This window comes from Akebia trifoliata, chromosome 12, assembly GCF_017979445.1.
Source record: "Akebia trifoliata isolate Shusen 1 chromosome 12, ASM1797944v1, whole genome shotgun sequence".
NCBI lineage: Eukaryota > Viridiplantae > Streptophyta > Magnoliopsida > Ranunculales > Lardizabalaceae > Akebia > Akebia trifoliata.
The window spans coordinates 21,182,467-21,206,603 of record NC_141386.1 but is presented as its reverse complement, the minus strand read 5'-3'; the positions used below and the strand labels follow the sequence as shown (position 1 = coordinate 21,206,603).

The window sequence follows — 24,137 nt, the reverse complement described above, 5'->3', positions numbered from 1 at the left end:
CATTTCAATATAGAGAATTAGGTACTGTCCAAATTTATTTGTCATTTTCCCAAAACACGGGATCCCCTCCTCCTCAACATTAGGGGTGCACATTGGATTGGGTAAATCCGATAACCGAACCAATTCGAAGCTTTTTGAATTGAATTGATTTGGATTGAGCATGATTTGTTCAAGTGCGGATTGTAAAAAAAGTCTGATTGATTTGATTTGATTCCGGATTAGGGGTATAATAGAACCAAACCAATCCGAAATATCTAAAAATACACACACACACACACACACACACACACACACTCATATATATATATATATATATCTAAAAATAAAATCCTTTCTTAATTTCGTTCTTCTATTCTCTATTTTATTTTTTTTTGTTAGAAGAAAACTTTACCGTCGTTCGTCTCCCTTACCTCACCACTCGCCACGTCTTCGAAAAATGAAGAGATAACTCATTTCTCTCTCTCAACTGTGTTAGTATGTTACGAAGAGTAACTCATCAAAGTGTTCAACTTCATCTCTTCTATTTTTTTTCTAACAAAAATTCATAAAAAAATATATACAAATCTCTCTTTCATCTCTCAAATGGATCTACCCATTTATGAAAAACTTTATCAAAGAGTTTGATTCCTTGTTTTTTTACGAGAACTTTTATGTTGTGTTTGTTAGATGAAATATACTATACGAACCTAAACTTGGATTCGTTAATCTACCATTTCTAGATTAATTTCCTTACTCCATCTAAAATACCAATTTTAAAATTGTAATTTTTCTGTTGTTTCACTGAACTTCCTTAATATTCAATTTATACATATTTCAATCAAAATTTAATCATAAAATCATTTTCATTTTAAAAATAGGCATTATTTATGATATATGATATAAAGGATTCCTCTTTTGAAAGAAAAAAAATACTAATTTTTTTTATTTTAAAAGTATGAAAATCGAAAACCGATCTGAACCAAAATTGATTTGGATTGGTTCAGTTCTATAGGCTAATTCAATTGGTTCGGCTTCAAATTTGTAGAACCGGTCATGTTTGATTCAATTTTAATTTTATCAAAATTCGAACCAATCAGAACCATGTGCACCCTTACTCAGCATTAGTGATTAATTAACGTGATATTGGATTGTCGATGACAAATGGGTACTTGTTTGGTTGCGGTTACAACGGTCGTTATTTTGCCGCCACGTCACTAATATGTTCTCTCTATTACTTAAAAAAAAAAAAAAAAAAAAAAGAGAGAGAGAGAGAAGGACAAATGTTTAAATAAACAACGAAACAAAGCCGGCTTTCTTCCCCATGAACTTCAAATTAGAAAATCGAAAGTAAAAAGAGTTCAAATATATTTTTTCGAGTTAACTTAGGCTTCCACCGTTCCACGTGAACTCTAAAGAGAAAATCGAAAGCAAAGAGTCAAAATTTGAGCGTTAAAAATGTCTCTTTTGGAGTTATTTTGGTGTCTTCTTCTATGCTCTCGGAATCGAATCCAATACCTAGACAACCGCCAGGTGACATTTCTTTAAGCTCTTGATCTCCATCTCATTTCTCCTTTCTAGGGTTTTAGTTCCGTTAATGTTAAAAAATCTTTATTTTAGGGTTTTTAAATTATTCTCACTCTTTATTCTTTTGTACTTGACTCATTAGATTCTATTCGTTTGGTTGTTTTATTTTAGTTTAAATTAGTTGAATCTCTAATGATCCTATTTGATTTGGGCATCTTTTGTCTGCAAAGAGATTTTATCAATCTATTCGGATTTCCACATTTTGATTTTGGATTCTTGATTCAATTCCTTAAAGAAGAATCGTTAGTAGTTTAATTGAATTTTATGTTTCCTTTTTCCCTAATTAGATGTTTACTAGTTTTCCAAAAGTGAAATTATTTTGATCTCTCTTTATGCATTTTTATCTTCAACTGACTTCATTTTTGGAAAATTTTCATCCTTTTATTTTTTTGGGTACTTTTTTGTCAGATTTGATTCAATCTGCTTTCTTCCCATTGTAATCAATTCAATGTACTTTCTATTTTTTAAAAATGAGAGAATTTCTTATCTTTTCATGTTATTAATATCTCTTCTATGTGTCTGCCATTGTTTGAACTCGCAACCCATGCCTTGCAATGTATCTCTAACTGATTCATGTCCTTCTTCACTGTACTTTGTACCCAACCAAACAAAAACCCTTACAGAAACAGCTTCTCTGTTTCATGTGGAGTCTAATTTGGTTAGAAAGACAGTTGAAGGTTTCATAATTACAGTTAATTGCAGCTGCCCAGCCGATCACAATTGGTTCACGTGGCATGTGGTCTACATGGTCCAACCTGGTGATTCATGGGAGCTTGTATCATCGAAATTTGGATCATTTGTGATTGAGAAGCCAGAGAAGAGGTTAATTGCATCACAGAACATAACCTTAGATGTCTTATGCGGTTGTTCAAGGAGGGTACGGATTATAACTTACAGAGTCAAACCTGGAGATACACTCTTCACAATTTGTAATCGTTTTGGAGCTGATGTATACCAGACCGCTAACTTGAATAGGTTGGCCAATCCAAACCTTATCCACATCGGAGACATTATTTTCATCCCTGCACTAGGTAGGGAGCATCTTTACCACTTTTCTATTTGTTACAGGTAGAGAAGGATGCATTTATTACATAGTCATTCATTTCTTTGTTAATTGCTTGGGCTACATATGAACTTGCAACAAAATTGAATTACTTTCTTGAGTAGTTTCTAGGTCGCAATATTCTTTCATTATTTATGTTCTATCCTTTTATTGTTAGGAAAATTACTTAAAGGACCCTCGCGGAAGGGTTTCTTTCTAAATAGTCCCTAAGTTTTGCATGGTAACTTGAGAGGATATTTAATAAACTTTTTCTTTCTTAATGGTGTCCCTCGTCACTGGCAAACTCACAACTTTTTTATTTACTATCAATTTCACCACTTTTTTTTGAAAATTCAGCTTTGTACCGTGTCTAGTCCTAGAGAGAGGGGGGGGGGGGGGTGAATAGGATAATTAAATTTCTTTTGATTTATCCAATTTTAACTTAGATTGATTAATTTGATTGTGTTCTAAGTCATTCACCTAGCCTCGATTTTGCACTCATGTCTCTAATTTGCATTTAATGAAAATACACTTGAAATTTAAACGTTCGTTTCGTTACGTTATTCAATGGTCCATTCATATAAGATTTACCAATTCGGTATTCATGGCATCTTATAACATTCAAAACATTCAAGTATAAATTGCGGAATTATGAAAACATACATGAGACATAAGACATTTAATGGATCGGCAATATGCCTACATCCATTCTCACAACTTATCTTTAGCTTGCAATCCAATTGAGGTTTACCTAAAGTCTAAACATTCATAGCATGTCATATGTAGTATAATAACATTCATGGCATACATTTATTTAGTATAAATTGATAGAGGCATTTTCACAAACACAAGACAAACATTTTATAGTGATTCCGCAACGTGCCTACATTCATTCCCAAGATTCCTACCTAGGAACTTGGTATTCACTATCAAAGAAGTTTATGGTTCACCTCGAATCTTTTACATATAATTTTTATACCTAGGCTAAATTCTAAAACTTTAAGATCGAGAGAATGCATTCTTTCGAAATTGTGAGTTTTGTTCTTCGGAAATTCACAAACCTCTACTCTTGTCAAGAATCCTCGATTCTAACCGGAGTTTGGTTTTTGAGGGTTGAACCAAGTAACCACCTACATATGTTTTTAAAAATAAAAATAAAATAACAAGGACTCACTCAACACAAGAGATTTGTCAATCAAGTTTTGAGGTTTTCGAGTCTTTGAGTCCACGATAACTTTTTGAAGGTCCAATGTTTCCAATCACGTCTTCAAGTTCTTTGGCTCTTCGTGCTTCACTCCTTTTTTCAACATCAGCTCTTTGCTCCAGTAGATATGCTAATGTGTGCAAGGGTTGAGGGCATATGAAGAAGGGATTGAATCAAAGGAAGGGCATAGGTTGAATAGGGTTTCAACTAAGGTTTGCATCTTCCAATGTGTAGAGAATGCTTTTTAGATGGGAGAGGGGAGAACACAAGTTCTCTAGGTATCAATCCCACCTACGAATAAACTTAAGAGTGAGTTTTATAGGCATTTGAGGGGTTTTCGAAGTCTAACGGTTGAAAATATGACTGTTTGGCACTTGCTGTCGGCAGCGCCGTGAGCCACCATGAGTTCCACTAGTGGTGCCGTGAAAATTACCAAAATGCTATTCTCGACCATTTTGGCTATAACTTTTTCCGGAAGCTCCGATTCGTAAACCGTTCAACAATCTTGTAGATCTTACTAGTAGAAAGTCCCCAAACTGTCACCAAGGGGTGGGTCATGATTTAAGGGGGTAAAATTATCAAAACACCCTTTTTGCCATTTCAGGCCAAAAAAAACTCTCGACATGTTCGATGATGAAACGGTTCGGAGATGTAGTAGATCTTGCTTATATAAGGCCCTCAAACAATCACCAAGGGTGGAGGATGGTCTTAGGTTGGTCAAATTTCTAATGTCTCCTTTATGTCCATTTTTTATTTTCGAAAGATCTGATGAGTAAATGGGTTAAGGAAGGAGTTTTCCTAATCAATACGGGTCGACCTAATAATCATCTAAGTGTTTGAGTATGGTCTAGGTGGTCTCATTACCTTTTAGGCTTTGTGCACACACATTGGGGCTTTTTGTCAAGGTACGTGAGGTTGAGCGGCTTTACCGAAGTCTTCATACGTCTTCAAATGCAAACCGATCCGACACTCAACATTAGTTTCAGGATTGAAAAAATATGGAACTAACATTTATTACCGTCAAACTCGATGCTTTTTTATTTAGTGTTGGTAAGACCCACCCATTTTCAATTTTTGAGTTTTTTCCGACTAAAATACATGGAAAGATTAACTAAAAACTTGAGATAACAACTTGTTTAGATGATTTCAACCCAAAAGAACCATTCTTGATCGATTTTCATCCAAAAACTAAGAAAAAAAGTGTAAAAACCCTAGTTTTTACATACATCTTCAAAATATTTGAAAAAACCTTTGAAAATGACTTCTTTTTCTTTCTTAAATCCTAATGGAGTCTCAGAAACTCGATTGAGATGTCAAAAATCCAATGTTTAGATGAAAACGATGACTTCGAACGGTTAGGGCATTCAATCATGAGAAATGTGAGAGATGAGGTCTAGGGACCATTTAGAAAGAAACAGTTTACTAAATGTTTGGCCAAGCTACCGCCTAAAACTGAGGCACTATTTAGAAAGAAACCCTTCCACGAGGGTCATTTAAATAATTTTCCCTTTATTGTTCTAGGACACCTTTTTCCATATGGTTTGGGTACTTGATGTACTTCTTTTAGTTGATGATGAGTGGCTATTCTTGTAGTTACCACTTGCAGGATTTTTTTTGTTGAACCTAAAACTGTCATTTATTATTTACTTTTTTGGTGTGATGTACACGTAAACTGATTCTATGTATATTTAGACAGAAACTGCTCCCACAATACAGGATTGTTGTACTTTTTAAAATCATTATAAGAAAGGACACTATATTAGTGGTAAAGTTCTACTTGTCAAATGTGCTCCCAGGTTAGGTATTGAAACTCATCTCCAAATATTAACTGTGGAAAGAGCATTTGTCAGGGGTCAAAAGTCAAAACTATGTATTGGAGGGTAGGTCTCTATTTTTTAATAAATATTGGTGGGTAGATCCCTATCGAATAGGATAGTCCAAATTGAAAGCTAGGGTAGATCAAGATTTTATTAATGGTGATAAAAATATTTGTGGAATGTGAGGTTGAGTAAGAAATCTAAAGGGGTTTAAAATTTGTAATTGTTCTCGACTGAAAGTGGTTTGGTGATAAGGATGAAGAATCCAAAGTTAGTAGTCTTGTAGGTAACCAAATTAGAGCATGTAAGTGCAGGACTATCTTGGAACTTTAGAGCATTGAGAGGTGGGTTGGTGCCATCTTCCGGCCATTGGATAGGGGGAGGCATTGCGATTATCATAGTCACCAAGTCAGGGTATGGGAATTAGTTGTCAAGGAGAAATTCGGAAAAAATGGCAAAAATAAAAAAGTTCGAGAAAAAAATGTGGAATAAGTCACAAAGTCAAGGTATGGGAATAGGTCTTCAAGGAAAAATTTGGGAAAAAATGGAAAAATTCAATAAGCTCGCGAAAAATGTGGAAAATATTGGAAATAATCTAGTTGTTATTTTAGTCCTAGTTGTTTTCTAATAATAGCTTTTATTTATTTCTTATATGTAAGGGCAATTTTATCTTTTGACTCTTTTATTATTATAAATTCCTGCCAAATTCTCAGATTGAGATTTGACAATTATCTTTTCTACAATTCTTCTTGGTATCAAAGCCTCTTAGAGGACCCATTGACCTCTCCTTGGGTTTTTTTTTGTTCCTCTTCGATTCTTGGTGCCTTGAATATTTTCTTCTCTTCTTTTTTTTCTCTTCTTCCCTTATCAACACTTCAAATTTTGAAGACTTAATAACCTAGTAAGAGCTTCGTTAGGAGGTCTCCCCTTCATGAGATTCTTTTTTTCTGATTCATGATCCCTTAATCGCATGCTGCGATAAGGATTGTTCTCGTTTTTCACATGTTTTGATTTTCTGTGCTATGTTTATACCTTATCATAGGGTTTTCTGCCTTTTGATAGACTCTTTTGATCTATCCCTAGCCTGCGACAACAATTTGGTCTCTTCTAGGGTTTACTAACTTGTTTTGTGCTCACGGGGGCCTGCAACAGTAGTTTGGTGACTATTTGGTGGTCTGCGACAGTGTTGGTGGCTTCTTGGTGGTTTGCGGCAGCACACTATACCTGTTGGGTGACCTGTGACAGCAAGGAAAACATCTTTGGTGACCTGTGACAACAACATTTTTTTTTGTTGCCTACAACTGGGTTGGTGGCTGTTTGGTGGTCTGCACAGCACCATAGCACTGCTGGGTAGTCTGCGATCCCAGTTTGGGGGATTGTGACAGCAATAAATTGCTATTTGGTGACTTGCAACAACATCACAGACCTGTTGGGAAGAGGCCTGTGGTGGCTTGTGATAGCAATAACCTGCTGTTTGGTGGTCTATGACTCTAGTTTGGGAGTGTTTTGGTGGTTGTTTTGTGGTTTGCACAACACTACAACCCTGTTGGGTGATTTACGACAGTTTTGGTGGCTGTTTGGTTGCCACCACAACCTTGTCTGGAGGTTTGCGACTCTAGTTTGGTGGCTTCTTGGTGGCTGTTTGGTGGTCTGCAATGCACTACAGCCTTGTGGGCTTCTTGGGGGGGGGGGGGGGGGGGGGGGGGCTGTAACAACAAAACAGTAATGGTTTGTTGTGTGTTTGTGGACTAGGAGCTGTGTTGGTTGGGTTGTGTAAAGATTTGCAACAGCAACAACAATGCTGTGTGGGTTATTGGTCTTCTTGTTTTTTATCCATTTGTCGTTGAGAGTTATGATATTGCGTCAGTTCTAGTCTCGGTTCGTGAGACTTTATTTGGAAAATATAGGCAAATTTGGATGGCTGTTGGGTACTGTTACTACTTGTTGTAGCCATAGGAGCCGTAGCAGTGGTTGAGGGAGTAGTTTTATTTTCAGTCTTTGTGGAAGGACAATCCATGAGAAGATCCGATGCTTTCCGCTCTATCCTCATTTGTTGGGTTGAACTGCCATTCCTTCGTTGGGGCATTCTGCTTCCTATGCTACCACTTTTGTTTGTGATCTGATCTATACTGGCTCATCTTTGACTGTGGCCTCAGGTATATCTTCTGCATTTCATGTCACCCAGTCTGGTCTAGCTCCCCTGACATGGGTTATTGATTCTAGTGCCTCTGATCACATGACCGGTGAATTTAGCCATTTCACTTCATTTATTTTTCCTGATACTCATAGGGAGGTTCACCTTACTGATGGGTCCCTTACACCTATTCACAGTAAGGGTACCATCCCCTTATCATTTGATATTTCTCTTGACTCTGTGTTCCATGTTTCTCACTTATCTCTTAATATTTTGTCGGTGAGTAGTCTTACCAAAGCTCTAAATTGCTCAGTGACATTATTTCCTACTCATCGTATTTTTCAGGACCTGACTTCAAAGAAGATTCTTGGCAAGGGGTATGAGAGGGATGGGCTGTACCTATTTGGATCTCTGCATACTGCTGCTCCGACCTCTGTGTTATCCTCTTTTGAGAGTCATACTTTTTTTTCTCAGTCCTTAGATTTGTGGCATGCTCGCTTAGGACATGTTAATTTTCAGCACTTATATTTTTATTTCCTGCTTTAAAAAATTCTTGTAGCGGGCATAAGTTTCAGTGTTCTGTGCTTGAGCTCTTTAAACATACTCGTAGTTCATATATCCCTCACATGCATTGGTTTAACACTATGTTTGATTTAGTTCATTCTGATGTATGGGGGTCTTCCCTGTTATTGCTTTTACTGGTCATCGGTATTATGTTACATTTATCGATGACTATTCTCGTTGTACTTGGGTCTAGTTGATGCGATCTCGGTTTGAAGTGATTCCTATTTTTGTTAACTTTCTTAAAATGATTCAGATCCAATACAACATCACTGTTAAAGCTCTTCAGTCTGATAATGAAGGTGAATATATTTATGATGGTATTCATTCTCACCTTTATGAGCATGGTATGCTTTACCAGTTGATTTGTCCCTATACCCCTGAGCAGAACGGGGTGGTGAAATGCAATAATCACCACCTCATGAATATTGTCTGTTGTTTTTTTCAAGGCATGTATGTTTCGGAGGTATATTGGAACATGACGGTCCTTACTGCGATTTTTCTTCTTAACCGTGTTTCGAGTCGCACCTTAGGGGGACAGGTGTCTCTTCATGTTTTTGGCCCTAATAACACCTTCTTTTCCATCACACTTAGAGTTTTTGGATTCACTTGTTTTGTTCAAGATCGAACCCTCATTGCACGAAATTTAGATGACAAAGCCATTTGATGTGTTTTCTTGGGGTACTCATCAATGTCAAAGTGGTATTGTTGTTATGATCCTATTTCTCATCGTATCATACGTTCTATGGATGTCATTTTTTAAAAATGTTTCATACTTTCGTGCTACATCTTCTTTGCAAGACTCTTTTTATGCTCATTTTCTTATAGTGCTTCCATCTCCGGTCTTCGATCCAATTTCGCCAACACTTAAGGTTTATTCTTGTCGCCTTCGCCCCTCTCCAACCTTGTCAATTTTCTCCTTGGACTCAGGTATATTATCTCTTACCCTTGCTTTTATCTCATCTGTTTCTGACTCTCATTTACCTATTGCATTTTGCAAAGGTAGGTGGGGGTGTGTTATTGATTATCCTATTGTCCAGTTTGTTTCCTATCAGGGACTTTTCTTCTTATCAGGCCTACCTTGCCGCTATTGCTTCTATTAGAGTTCATCGGTCTATTTTAGAAGCTTTACGAGATCCTCAGTGGACTGCAATCATGATTATTGAGATGGTTGCTTTGTAGAAGAATCATACCTAGGAGTTTATTCCCCTTCCCTCTAGGGAGCAAACTGTTGGTCGTAAATGGGTTTTCAATGTCAAGTATTTGCGGATGACACTGTTGATCAATACAAGACTCGTCTAGTTGCTAAGGGATTTACGCAGACTCCAGGAAAGGATTTTGGTGCTATATTTGCTCTTGTAGCTAAATTTTCTACTGTTCGCATTCTTATCTCTTTAGCTGCATGTCACTTGTGGCCTCTTCACCAACTCGATATGAAGAATACTTTTCTGAGTGGTGATCTGACTAAGGTTATCTATATGGATCCCCCTTCCTGAGTTTCGTCTTCAGGGGGAGTATTCTGGGAAAGTGTCGTCTTCTCAAATCTCTATATGGCCTGAAGTAGTCTCCGCGAGCCTAATTTCAACGTTTTTTTGAGGTTATTTTATCTATGGAGTTTTTCAGATGCCACTCAAATCATATTTGTTTTGTTCGTCAAGGATTAGATGGTTGTTGCACCATTGTTCTGGTTTATGTGGATGATATTATCTTAATTGGAGATGATGCATAGTTGATTAATAGGGTAAAGATGTTATTGAGTTGTGCTTTTGATGTTAAGGACTTGGGTTCCCTCAAGTACTTCTTGGGGATAGAAGTGATCCATTTTCACCGTGATATTTTATTATCTCAGTGCAAATACACATTGAATCTTCTTCATAACACTAGAATGCTTGGTTGTCGCCCTGCTTCCTTACCTATGGATCAGAATAATCGTCTTCATGCTGACTCTAGTGATCTTTTATCGGATCCTTCTTTTTATCAGAGACTTGTAGGTCGTTTGATTTATCTGACTAATTTTAAATTGGACTTGTCCTTTGCCGCCAGTGTGGTAAGTCAGTTCATGCATACTCCGCGTATTTTTCATCTTGATGCAGTTTATCATATTCTTCACTACTTGAAGTCGCATCCTGGTCTTGGGCTTTTCTACTCTTCCACTGCTCAGTCGCATTTGTCTTGTTTTACAGATGATGATTATGTTGGTTCTCTCAGATCTACCTCTGATTTTTGTACTCTTTATGGTGATAACCTTATTTCGTGAAAAAGTAGGAAATGAAATGTGATTTCTCATTCTTCTGCTGAAATTGAGTATCATGCTATGGTCCTTGGCACATGTGAGCTAATCTGGCTTCGATTTTTACTGACAGAGTTGGGATTTCCTGTTTTTGGTTATTTTACTTTGTTCTGTGACAATAAGTCTGCCATCATGTTTGCTTCTGACTCAGTTCTTCACGAAAGAACTAAACATATTGAGGTTGATATTCACTTTCTCAGGGAAAAAGTTCGATTTGGTAATCTTCAGACAGTCTTCGTACCTTCTTCAGATCAGCTTGTTGACATGCTTACGAAGTCTGTTGGTCCTTCTATCAGTAATTCTCACATTGTCAAGCTAGGTTTAGTTGATATATTTGCCCCAACTTGAGGGGGAGTATTGGAAATAATCTAGTTGTTATTTTAGTTCTAATTGTTTTCTAGTAATAGTTTTTATTTATTTCTTATATGTAAAGAAAATTTTGTCTTTTGACTATTTTATTATTATAAATTCCTGCCAAACTCTCAGATTGAGATTTGACAATTATCTTTTCTACAATTCTTCTGAAAAAACCAGGTTAGGCATAGGGCTGTGTAATTGATCGTAGTAAGTGGTGTTCTCATATTAAATCATTAAATGCCATATAAAACTACATTAATAAAAATAAAGTGGAGTTGCATAATTCTCATATTATGGAACCTCCAATTTTTTTACATATACAATAAAAATAAAAGTAGATGCTTGGATTTTCATCTTCTAATTTCAAAATAAATATGTAAATAAAATTTCTTTTAGGGTTTTTCTAATTAAAAGTACCTTATTGGGTTCTTCTTCACCTGTGAGAGAGAGAGAGAGAGAGAGAGAGAGAGAGAGAGAGAGATCGATGAAAGACATGAGAGATGAGGGAGGGAAAGAAAGTTAGGGGTGGAGACTTGAGAGGGGAAACAATGAGAGAGAGAGAGAGGAAATTGCAAAAGATAAAGATTTAGGATTTTTTTTTCTTAATGTAAGATGCGATTTTTTTTAATCACAAACAACAATATTAAAATGAAAAGTCGTAATTTATTAAAAAAACAAGTCATGATTAAATTGGTGAATGGAAACGTGAAATTTAATAATGAATTTTTCGATAAATCACCAAATCTAGTGATTGGTAGTTATGTGGAATAAAAGGGCCATTAACGTAATTGACATCTTAATTGGAGAATTTCAGTATATGTGCTCCTCAATCGTGTGTGGGAAGATTTTCCTTGGGAGTTTTCAGGGGTTTGTGGGCCCTCTTTGCAAAGGAGAGAAAACTATTATGGGAAGAGTTGTATAAAATAATTAGTTATTATGACTTGCCATGTTGTCTAGGGGGAATTTCAATACTTTAAGGTTCGTATTTGGAAAGAAATGGAGTTTTGGACTGTCTAAGAGCATGAAAGTGTTTGGGGAATTTGTGAATCAGAAGTATTTGATGGACCTTTCCTTAAAAGGCAAGGTTTTTACATGGACATATAATCAAGATTGTTCCACTTTGTACAGACTTGAGAGATTCTTGGTTCGCCCTTGTGGGAGGAACATTTTTAGAACATTGTGATGTAAATCAATTCAACCAGCCTTCAAAAAATAGAGATCCAACCATTGATGCAGCTCCATCAGTTGATCCATCGAAAATTGCCACACCATCTTTGATTATCAAACCTTTTAACCCCGGATCATCTCTGATTATCTGCAGTAAGAGGATAACATGATCATCATGTTGTTCAAAGAAAGTGGGCCACATGATAGCCCATGTGGCAGCTCATTCAAAGGTTTCTAGCGTCAGTTAAAATTGGTGTATTACTAGGATTTGGGACACGCTCACTCACAATGCGAAAGAGAATGAAAGAAAATAGAGAAATTCGTATGAAAAGGAAGAGGACCCAATAAGTTGATTATAACTTACTATTTTGAAGTGCTTACACTAAAAAGAGGTCCCTTGGGGTATATATGTAGGCACTTGTTTACCTTTCTGGATACTTATCTCCTCATTTAATGAGTTGCTATCCTTCCCAACTATTAGAAAATTCTACACGAATTTGACAATTTTTACACTCCTACTTTCTACATTCTTCTCTTCTTGAACATTTTTCACCCTAAATATCAAAAATACCTTTCTAGACATTCTAACAAAACTATCCTTGACTCTTTACAAAATTACAAGACTTACCCTTATTTACAAATTAGGTTTAACTTACAACAAAAATCAGGTATAGGTTTGTTGAACCTAAAGAAAAGCATCCACAAACGAGGGTTGCCCCACACCTTGGAAATGGGGTTTTTAGCCACGATTATTGATCTATTGAGGGAGTTGAGGGCTTTTTTCTGAACTATGCACAATTTTTTTTGTCTCAATTGGAATAAGTTTCAGGTTCATCTAATGATACTTTACGCTTCACAAAAAAGAAAATGCTCCATAATTTTTTGCTTTTTGTATGTTTCCATAGAAATAGCCTTTGTCATGCTTTGCAAACTACATGTTAGAATTTAATCGTAGGCCATGTTGGTATATGCAATTACAATGGGGCATTCTATGACCCAATTTTTTGGATAATTCTTTGATGATGATAATGATGTATTTTTGGTTCCGGAACATGCATTTAGATGACTAATTTTTCGTGTTTATTTTGTATGCAAATTTATGGATGACAGGCCTTGAAAGTCTTATCATGCGTGGTAACGAAGGTCAGTGACATATTTCTCTCTCTCTCTCTGGAATGTAATTTTCCACTGAGAATTATAAAACATTGTAATCAAGTTTTTTTCTCCTAACTGGCAGGTTCAAAGGCCAGAAAAATGTCAAATCCCCAAAATCGTAATATTCTGAGAGCCATGTTAGCATCTGGAGTAGTTATCTTGTTAATATTCTCAATTTGTTTCTGGATATTCTGCCGCAAGATGAAGGAAAGAGAACAATCAAATGCAGCTTCTGGGGGAACTAAATGCTTGCCTTGTTTCCCAGCAATGTTTCGTTTGAAAACAGGTTAGGAAATTTGCTGGAAAGTACTGCAATGCAAAGCATTTTTTTTTAACAATACAATGGTGCTTGACATTTTAGTGTGATATTGTGGAGAATTCTTGCTTTTATCAGTATGGTAGACTAATGCACAGTGGGCTTCTCTTTTACAGAATCCAATCAGAATGTTTTCCCCTTATTTAATTCAGATAAATCAACTGTTTTCTCATACTATGAAGTTTGCAATGCAACGTCTAATTTTAGTATATCACAAAAGATTGGCCAGGGATCTTATGGATCTGTTTACCTTGGACATTTAAAAGGAACTGTGAGTTTCTGGTACAATTTCTCCTAACCAATTAATTTGGTTTGTGAATATGCTATGCTCACTGGTTATAGTTGCTTGCTCTATTTATGCAGGAGGTTGCCATCAAGCAGATGAAGAACACAAAGTCAAAAGAGTTCTTGGCGGAGGTCAATATTTTGTGCAAAGTCTATCATACAAATTTGGTACAATGCCCTATCTTGTTCTCCTGATGAACGATTAGTTTCCACTTCATTCAATTGTCTTTGATCTATTGCAGTTTTCCAAATCCGAGTTAGGTTATTTGAAAGAGTAGGCATGAGAAGTAAACCTGGCCATTTCTGATTCAAGGTTCACTATTGTTAGCTTGCCTAGACTTATGTTAATGAAGTAACATAATACCCTTTTTTTCGTAGGATACTGAATAACATTGAGTTATCACGTGGTCAGCATGATTATATGGAAAACTAGAAGAATTGCCTTCCATAGCTTTTTTCATTTCCCTTTTTCTTCCACTTTTCCTATGTGATCTTATTATTTTCTAAAAACCCAGGGGTTTTTTTATCCTTGCTATCAACTAATGAAGCAAAAAAGTCATGGTCGGTAAAGAACAAGAATTGTTTTCATAGAAAGAATAATGAAGGAACTAATTGAAATATAAAGATTTGTTCCTGTAATGGGATGGAACAAAAACACAAGGTTTAAAAGGGTCCATTATAACGGTGGAAGAGTGTTAGTGTTATTGTTAAGATCCTTAATAGTGTTTCATTTTAATGGTGGGATCAAAGATTTGTATTCATGAAACAACATGGAACCAAAATACAAGGTTTGAAAAGGTCATCATAAAAGCGCGATGATGTGTTGGTGTTACATTATGATGGTGGGATATATAGTTCTTGTTACATAATATAAACAAACATGTTTTTTCGGAAATTAAAAAATTGAAATGATATGGCATTTAGATTTGGCAGTTAAATTTATATTTAAAAAGGTTTTTTTTTTTTTGGATGAGTAAATTTAAGATGATTATAACAGCAGATTGTTTTCAAATAAGATTTTAAATAACATGATTTTTAAATTCTGGCCTAGCTTTTTGAAAAAGTTTTGCTAAAATAACATTTACTAAAAGTCACTAGTCGATGATAAATTGAAAACTAAGGGCTAGACCAGGTGAAAAGGTTCAGTTTTGTTAAAAAAAAATTCATGATCTAGTTTCTATACAAGTCATTTATGCGCTTCCTCGGCAAGCTTGTGGACTGCTTTTAGCATAATGATAATTTTAGACTGACTTTGCTGCATGTCTATTACAATTTTCTCTTTATTTTATTATTTTTTTCATCATTAGATTGAGCTTATCGGATATGCGGCTGGAGGAGACTCTCTCTTCCTTGTATACGAATATGCACAAAATGGTGCACTAAGTGACCATTTGCATAACCCTGCTAACAAAGGTTTGAGCTTATTGGATCCTTTTATGGTCATGCACAAATACTTTTGCTAGTATCATGGAAAATTATGTTGTTACTGAATGGATGCTAAACTACTTCACTTTTAGTATGGTTAGACCGTTATTATATCTTATTTTATGTTTCCAGATCTTTAATTGTGTACTATGCATGCTGGTTTTACATCCTTTCTGTGATAAATAAAGTTCCTTTTTATTATCAAGGCGGAGTTCTACTGAAAAACAGGGTAGTTACCTCAAATAATAATAGGAACACCATTCCAGTTCACTTCCCATTTTAATTTTCTGATGATGATTGTGCTCAATAGGTCATCACCCAAATTTCTTCAGTAAAACCCTCCAAAATTTAATTTACCTTTCTCTTTACAGGTTACACACCTCTTCCATGGACTAGAAGAGTTCAGATTGCTCTTGATGCAGCGAAAGGTCTTGAATATATACATCTGCACACAAGATCGTACTATGTCCATCGAGATGTTAAGACGAGCAATATTCTCTTAGATTTCAAATTTCGAGCGAAGGTATGTTTCATAGTACCATACATGAAATCTATATGAAATGATGCAATTTTTCTTAGAGCTAGGTGCTTAAATATCAAGAATTAATCCTTAAATTATTATTTACCTATGAATTTTTCACATGTTTTTGGGCTAAATTTAAAAGATATTAAAACTACTTATGTACGCCTAAAATATTACGACTGGATGCATTTCAACAGTTAGCATGACAATTATGTACAAAGTCAATTGTAAAGGATATTGCCACATAGTCTTATAATCTTGTAACATTATGGACAAGAACATTGTCAAAGAATACTCATATATCCTCTTAATCTATCATGTTTCAAAGTTTCTTTCCATTTTCGGAATGTTTCGGTGGAACATTTTTGGTTTCGTCTGGGACTGGAATGAAACAGTGAATGTTTCAGATTGTCTAAGTGTTTCAAAATGTCTTGGAATGTTTTGGTCTAGTATGTCTTGGTTTTCCTATTGACCTAAATATTACATCAAAACGAGATTCTATACCTTGGATACGATGACATTCTGCCATATACAGTGCCCCTCATGCATAATATAGCAGTTGTGTAACTTCTACATGGGCACAAGCTTCAGAATCAGAAACAGATAAGAGATGCAAAACATGCTGATCCTGAAAAGTTTGATACACACTAATATGTTCTTTCTACTGATTTTGATGCTTGAAGTTTAAGTAATTCTATCTATTGTTTCATTCGATGTAGGTATACGATATTAAATTATATCTTTAAATATACTGTTGTAATCTAAATTCATAAAGAAAACTTATTTCTTTTTATTTTTCTCCCGCAGATTGCAGATTTTGGATTAGTAAAACTCCTTGAGCATTCTCCAGAAATTGGAGCTGCCACATCTAAAATTGTTGGAACATTTGGCTATCTTGCTCCAGAGTGGGTTAAATGTTTCATTTTTCTAATTTGGATAAGATATTCAGTACTTCTTATGTTAATTCCGGGTGGTAGTCGGTAAACAACCTCAAGTTAACATGTATTGTGGTTTTCTCACATGTTTTGAATCTTAACTTTTATTCTCTATCCCAATTTATATTGACAAATCAGGTATGTTCGAGATGGATGTGTGACGATAAAAGGTGACGTCTATGCCTTCGGGGTTGTTCTTATGGAACTGCTTACTGGCAAGCCGGCACTTAGTAGAAATTCAAGTTCTGGAAATACTCAGCACATTGAGCATCGTTCTTTAGTGGATTTTGTAAGTGTACATATGTTGTTTTTTTCATGTTATTCCATTAAAATAATTAACTAATGTGTCTCTTGATTGTTGTAGCATGTGTTTCTCTGTTTCACATTAATTGCCAATTAAAATAAACTGAAGCAGATAAAATAGGAGTTTTTGAGTAAAAAATGTGGTGGTGGTGAGCACCACAATTCTCCTGATACCATGCAACAGTCACCCATTTATTGAATCTGTGCCATTTAACTTGACAATTACGTTCTCGATAGGGCAGAACCTGCAATGAATGATGACTTAGTGATATAACATTCAATACATAGATAAAATTTGGATACATAAGATGAAATATAGGTTGATTGAAGGAAGAAACTCCAAATAAAGATGACAAGTGCCTATCATTTGATCTTTTTTTTTTCTTTGGCCTTTTACCCATCAAGCTGCCCACTTGCTGAAAGGTCTGGTTTGATGCTTATGTGTGATATGTCCACTGTATGAAATGAAGACACCAATATTTTTTCAGTGGAAAAAAGTAGAAAAGAAATCAGTTATGAAATATATTAAGTTGGTTTGATGGTGCACTTTGATTGATAGAAAACCCTATTCTCCAGATGCTATCAGCTTATGAAGATGACCATAATCCCATGGTTCAGCTGACACGATGCATTGACCCAAACCTCGTCCACTACCACAAAGATTCTCTTTTTCAGGTATCACCTAGTCTTTGTTTCACTTTTTTCTTTACAGCTCTGCTTGGTTACACTACAAATCATTTGCATTTGCAAATGGTTTGCGATTGAAAGATTTACTTTTACTTGGTAACCATTGGGAAATCTCTTGCGAATCTTCTTGTGGTTGGTTGATATTTTCAATAAAAAATTTCATTGTAATTTATGTTAAAATAAAACATGTAAACAGTTTTAACTTGATTCAAACTCATCAAAGAAATTATTCAAATTACAAATATACCCTCAATACTTGCTACATTAACACACATGAATTTACAAAATATCCCCTAGCAAAAGGTATAGTAACCTACATATTGGAATTATGAAAATACCCACCATCAAAGAAACTATTCAAATTACAAAAATACCCTTAGTACTTGGTATAATAATGTGCATATGAGTTTACATAAATACCTCCATGATTATGGATATTTTTTGTAATAAAATTAATGAGGGGTGTTTTTGTAAATTTTTATATGCAAGTAAATGTTATGATGAGATGTATTTTTGTGAATTCATGCGCATGTTATTGCAATAAGTATTGAGGGCTATTTTTATAATTTAAAAGTTTTTTTAACGAGGGGTATTTTTGTAATTTCAATATGCAATTTAATGTATCTTGGAGGAGGGTATTTTTGTAAATTCATGTGCATATTGTTTTACCAAGTACTAAATAATTTGATTAATTTCCTTGATAAGGGATATTTAGTGATTTTGACATGCATAGGTTGGAGTTAATTAATTTTGCAAATGATTTGCTATACATTTGTGCCACAAATCATTTGCTGAAATTTCTTAAGAATTTAGGTGATCCATGCAAATTTTTTTGCAATGCAAATCATTTGCATTGTGTAAACAAGCACCAATAGGATTGATTTTAGAAAATCATTTGCATTTGCAAATGATTAGCAGCATACCAATATGGGCCTACATCTCGCATCGGATATGAGTAGAAAATTCTTCTCTGATTCACTTGTACTATCTTTATCATGACTATACTTTTCACTAATCTATTTTTCTTTCCCTTGGGACTACTTTTTCTTTGTTTTTTCCCATTTATCAGAAAAAAAAGCTGCTTATTATGCCCTGCTTGGTATGACTACAAATTGGTGCAAAAAATAAATGATTGCTAGAGTGTAAAATTTTGCATATCTACACCAATTTGCAAGCGTACCAAACTGGTCTTAGTTGCTTCTTTTGAGAACAGAAAAAAAGAGTCGTGCTAAACTGACTCAAAAAAAAGACGCTCAACTAAAGTGGAATGTGCACAGAACCATATATATTTTTTCTCAAGATACACAAGTAAAAAAAATCTATGGTTGTGTACACATTCCACGTCAGTTGAGTGAATTTGAGTGTTTTTTTTAAGAGTCAGTTTAGTATTATTCAAGAGAAAAAAGTATATATAATCAATTCTGTTTTATTTAATGGAGTCTAATGGAACAAATGCTATATGCAGTTTTAGCCATTCTATTGAAGTTGTTTTCTTTTTTTAGTTTCTGAAGGAAAGTCCATGGCATGCATTTTGGTTAAGAAGTTCAGAAGAACCATCCAGGGCTGTATATTTTTTTATGGCCCGGTTGACCATACCAGGTTTCCCTGTGCATCTGGAACTCAAAATGGCCTGACTTAAACACCGCTAAACTTTTGAAAGTCGTGAGTGAGTCATTTTCTTTTTCTTGTTTGCGGCAAGCTCGTAATTTCTCCCAAAATCATATGAAAGGAGTGGCTATAAACTGCCTTTTTATTATGTAGGGCACTGTCTAGTGTATGGTTTGATGGTGCCGCTAAACTAAAAAGCCTTAAAGGCCATATAAAACATCCCTCATTGTTTATAATTTTTTCCCTCAAGATAATGCAAGCTATGGTTGTGGGAACCAAAATGTTACAATTGCATTAATCTTCTACTTAAAAGCGCACTTTGACTCAATATTAATAATTTCACCTTTTTAACTATTAATAATTCCATCTTCAGTTACATTAATCTTCTACTTGCAAGTCTAGAATAAGTTTCTTTCATCTTCACGTTATGTTAGACTTAGAACCCTTAGTTACAATGTCAGCATAACCAATAAATCTATTTTTATACATGAGGGTATCAACTTACATGGGGGACAAACTAAAGGCAAATCAGTTCAGTTGGCCAGTCAAGTTTGCTTATGTGCACACTTGGACTCGATATTAATAATTCCTTTTGTTGTCAAATTTTAAGATGGCTCTCTTGTCCAAGGACTGCGTGAATGATGACTGGAACCAACGCCCAGACATGTGCAAAGTTGTCCTCCGCCTCTCACACATTCTAGCTTGCTCAATACAGTGGGAAGGAGAATAACCCATTCACCTACATTGCTGACAATTCTATTTAGAAGGTTCTCAAAATGCTCCTGTCCTTGAGATTTTGATTCTCATGCTATCTTGTTTTCAATGACAATGATAATTATAATTCAATTTACAATGCTCTACACATTTATTTTGTTACTCTACAGGATACTGAAGCACAAGGAGACTTGCACTTCATTCATTTGATGCCAAACTGTCAATTTGGTGGTATGTGGACTTTTTGTTACTCTCCATGGACTAATAGGTTTCATGTTACTTGTTCGATCTGTTCAATGGTTTCTTTTGATTTGCGATTACTTTTGCTTTAATCTTTTAAAGTAGTGCTAAGTAGTACTATTGCACTCTTCTTCTGTAGAAAGGATTGTTTGTATCTATAAGTATGCATATATGTATATATGAACTTGGATAAGTTGGGAAATACTTCTATCTGGTTGGCAATGGCATGCATAGATTATTTTATCATAAATGGGAATTAAGTCAATTCTTTTCAGCATTTGATTTCCTACCATCTAATCATTTCATCAGGTAAGGTGTCTGAAACAGTTGGGACTCATTTTCAATCTATTTTGTGTTATTAAGTATAATCTCACATTGCACTATCATTTTATCGGTTTTGTTAAGGCAGGTTTTTTGCTCATTGCCCAACAGCTGTTTGACATGTGGCACAAAGGACATAAGCACTAAAAGAGAAAAAATTCTCCTACCCACAGTCGAAAACAGGAAATTTCCTGATTGGATAACCTTGTGGCATTCAAAAACATGATCCGATGCCATGGGGTTGTAGAGGACGAAATTCTATGAACTTAAAAAAAAAAAAAATAATAATAAGGTTATTTTTCATCGTTGAATTTTAATTTTAAATTTAGGTGTTCAATGGCCGTCTATTTTCAACGCCTAGAATCAAGTTCAAGCTTGAAAAACTTGGAATATGAATTTTTTTTAATTTTTTCATAAAATCTTCAAGGCTGTGTTGTTAGATTGCCAATGTGATAATCCACGTGGGTTCAATGACTTTTTTAAATTAAAATTTGTGGGCAGAGGATGTTAGGCATGAACTAAAGGCTAGCAGTGGAATAGATAGTCCATTGTGTTTTGAATTGGCATCGACTTTCTATAGCTTAGTAAGTTTAGAATGGATTTTCGTTTTCTTGATGATGATATTCATAATGAAGGTGTCATCTAAACAAAAATCAGCTCTCATTTTATCTCGTTGTGGGCCCTATGGACCCTTTAGAACCCTTTCCACACCCAGTCCATCGTTTTAAATACTGTCTCAACACATATATAAAACCTTAGAATTTTCGATAAAAGATTTTGTCATCTTCGACTTCAAAATCTTCTTTAGATTTGAAGGTTAGATCTTAAGGTTTAAAAGGAGGGGGAAAACATTGAAGATATTGAATTCGAAAGATTTTTGATTTCTTGTTGAAGAGGTTAATGATGTCATTTACACATTTGTGTAGTGGATAAGACCGAGGTTGACAGAGATATGAAGGGATTGAAATGGTCAATGTTTTTTGCCCCTTGACTTGGGCCTTTTCTCAAAGACTAATGAGAAATAATATAAATGCCCTTTTCTTCGACCTCTAATAAAAAAAAATTCAAAAAATCATTCATTTTCAAGCTCTTCAGTCTTACCATTACCATAAGTTTGGCCCCTCTACAAGAAGATCATGGCACCGCCCTTGTGTCCAAGTGTCATGTTCTCTTCTATCTTTTGTATATAATATTTTGTTACTTTGACTATCATGCTATCCTATCTTATCTTAAGTTGCCATTAAGCTTCTATTTAATGGTGTCATTCTCAAATATATTTGTTGTTTTTTGTGTTACTCTATAATTATTTGTTGTCAAACACATCCACCAACGTATAACCAAACTTTGCAAATCTTATTTACATAAATACGTATAGATGTTTAATTATATTTGATGGATTATTATTGTGTTTTATGCATATTAATTATTTTCACACATGATGTAATATTTTTTATTTTCAAACTGATTGAAATATTAATCGAAATCAAAATTTAATACCTTGATCTTTAATAAGGTACGAATTTCAAATATTTTAGTTATTTAATTAAACCAATAATAACCTAATGGATTGACCAATTTTAAATAAGAATGTATCTTGTACCTTCGAGGCAATGGTGCCATAGATTGAGCATGAACACATTAATTTAATTGTACGTCCGTCCTCAACTTTGACTAAGCTTTTGGACAGCACTACTAGTGGATTCTACGTGCACGTTACCCTGAATTTTGGACATAATTTTCCTTCTTAATTAATTAGTAAGAGTTTAAGCTTTATTAAATGGATTACCACATCATCACAGCCCTCTAATTTTATTTGAAATACTCACATCCAAATAATAAAAAAATCAAAAAATAATTTTTAATATTTTTTTGATCAATCAATAAATTGGTCCGATACAGGGGTTGCATCAGGGGGTGGGGTCCATTGATTGGTCTTAATCAGCTCAGTGTCAAGATGTGCTGTGGAAAGTCTAGTGTATTAATTAACTGTACTATCCAATAATTCTTCAACTTAGAAATATGTGAATTGGGTTAGTTTACATTTCTCTACAGTTACGCCACCTACACCCCAAAGCACAAGTTAGCCTCTCTCTACTTATTTTAGTTAAATTTATATATTTTTTTAAAAATATAAATATAATTCAATTACAGATTGTCTCCAATCTACATTTAGGACATTTTTTTTTAAAATTAAATTAAATGAAGACTATTAGATACAACCCAAGCCCACCAAAAGATCTGACCAAATCCACGCGGCCAATTTACACACCTCGGAAATTGATTGTTTGAGGCTCTCCAGCAGACGAGTTGCTGAGAAGAAAAAATAGTATTCCGATTCCAACTGTTAAACAAATGAAATCCAATTGTCAGGATTATATGTATTTTGATAATACATGTAATTATCAATCCTTATTATGTGGACCATAATTTGGATCATTCACATGGCAAACTTGATGAGGAGAGTTATCACTTTTGAAAGTTATCATGAATGGGGAGTTACCGATTGCAGATTGATGGGGGCCAAATACATTTTTTTTTTAATATTTAATGAGGCCTTGTGGGGTTGGTTTGAGAGAGGTCTTGATGGCTAAAAAGTCATGTAATTGCTACCAAATATTTCCAACTAAGTCGTGCTTATACTCAAGGGTGGAGCCAGGATTTAATGCACGTGGGGACAACTAATAGTGGGAAAAGAAAAATTGTGGGGACAATTAAGATTGTAAATTTTTTTGAGAGGAAAATAGTGGATAATTATTTTATCCGTCGTTGTTATTTGTCATAATAGCTCATTGATCTTAATAGACTTTGAAAATTCTTATACGAGTAAGTGGCCCCATTTCTTGCAATGTAAATCTGCCCCTGATTATACCTAAGACGATTTACTAGTGCTTTAGCTCACGAGTCTAAAGACATAATGTATGATTTTGTGATGAATCCTATCAACAATATTATACCTTGGTAGGGAGGGGCAAACCAGGGCAGAATAGAAATATGAGTTATCAAGCTATCTTTAAGTTCAAATTAAGAAAATTCCGAGAATCTCAGGGCTATTGACCGCATCAATCTCATTCTTTCTTAAAGGGGGAGTTTCCAAAAATGTAAGGACTTTTTGTTACTGAGACTTGAGGATTTGAGAATGTACAAAGTAGATAAATCCAAATATTCTTGAATAAAGAAAGGGGGTGACGTGAAAAAAAAATTGATAGAGAGTGAGACCTTGAGAGAAATGACTTTTGAGATGGTAATCAAGACTCTTAACTATTATTTTTTATAACTTCAATTATAATTTGAGTATCGAAGGGTGTTTAGCAGGTATCACACCAATGCCCCTATGTGTTTGTGGAGGAAGAGAGGTCAACATTAAAGAGATTTGAATTGTTCGAGGTAAGTCAATAAAAAAAAAACTATCTCTACAATATTTATCATTTAATACTCAACTCCAACCCTTAACACTTAAGTCAAAGATAAATTCTTACCATTGATTTGTTGT

At 34.7% G+C, this 24,137-nt stretch overlaps 1 protein-coding gene across 8 annotated transcripts; it reads left to right on the top strand.

Moving 5' to 3' along the window:
* Nucleotides 1–1,260: 1,260 nt before the first annotated feature.
* On the top strand, nt 1,261–20,661 carry LOC147389055 (lysM domain receptor-like kinase 3). Of its 8 annotated transcripts, none has more exons than XM_086418108.1 (13): nt 1,261–1,509; nt 2,187–2,594; nt 13,246–13,278; nt 13,373–13,576; nt 13,723–13,877; nt 13,970–14,059; nt 15,199–15,304; nt 15,688–15,839; nt 16,647–16,744; nt 16,913–17,063; nt 17,654–17,752; nt 19,983–20,139; nt 20,257–20,652. In XM_086418108.1, the coding sequence occupies exons 1-12, from the start codon at nt 1,470–1,472 to the stop codon at nt 20,100–20,102; spliced, it is 1,656 nt and encodes a 551-aa protein (XP_086274234.1). In that variant the 5' UTR covers nt 1,261–1,469; the 3' UTR covers nt 20,103–20,139; nt 20,257–20,652. The 8 variants fall into 8 exon arrangements, with proteins under 8 accessions (XP_086274234.1, XP_086274238.1, XP_086274236.1 ...); XM_086418110.1 differs by having other exon boundaries at nt 1,262–1,509; nt 2,266–2,594; nt 20,257–20,651; XM_086418112.1 differs by lacking the exon at nt 2,187–2,594 and having other exon boundaries at nt 20,257–20,654.
* The last annotated feature ends 3,476 nt before the right edge of the window (nt 20,662–24,137 follow it).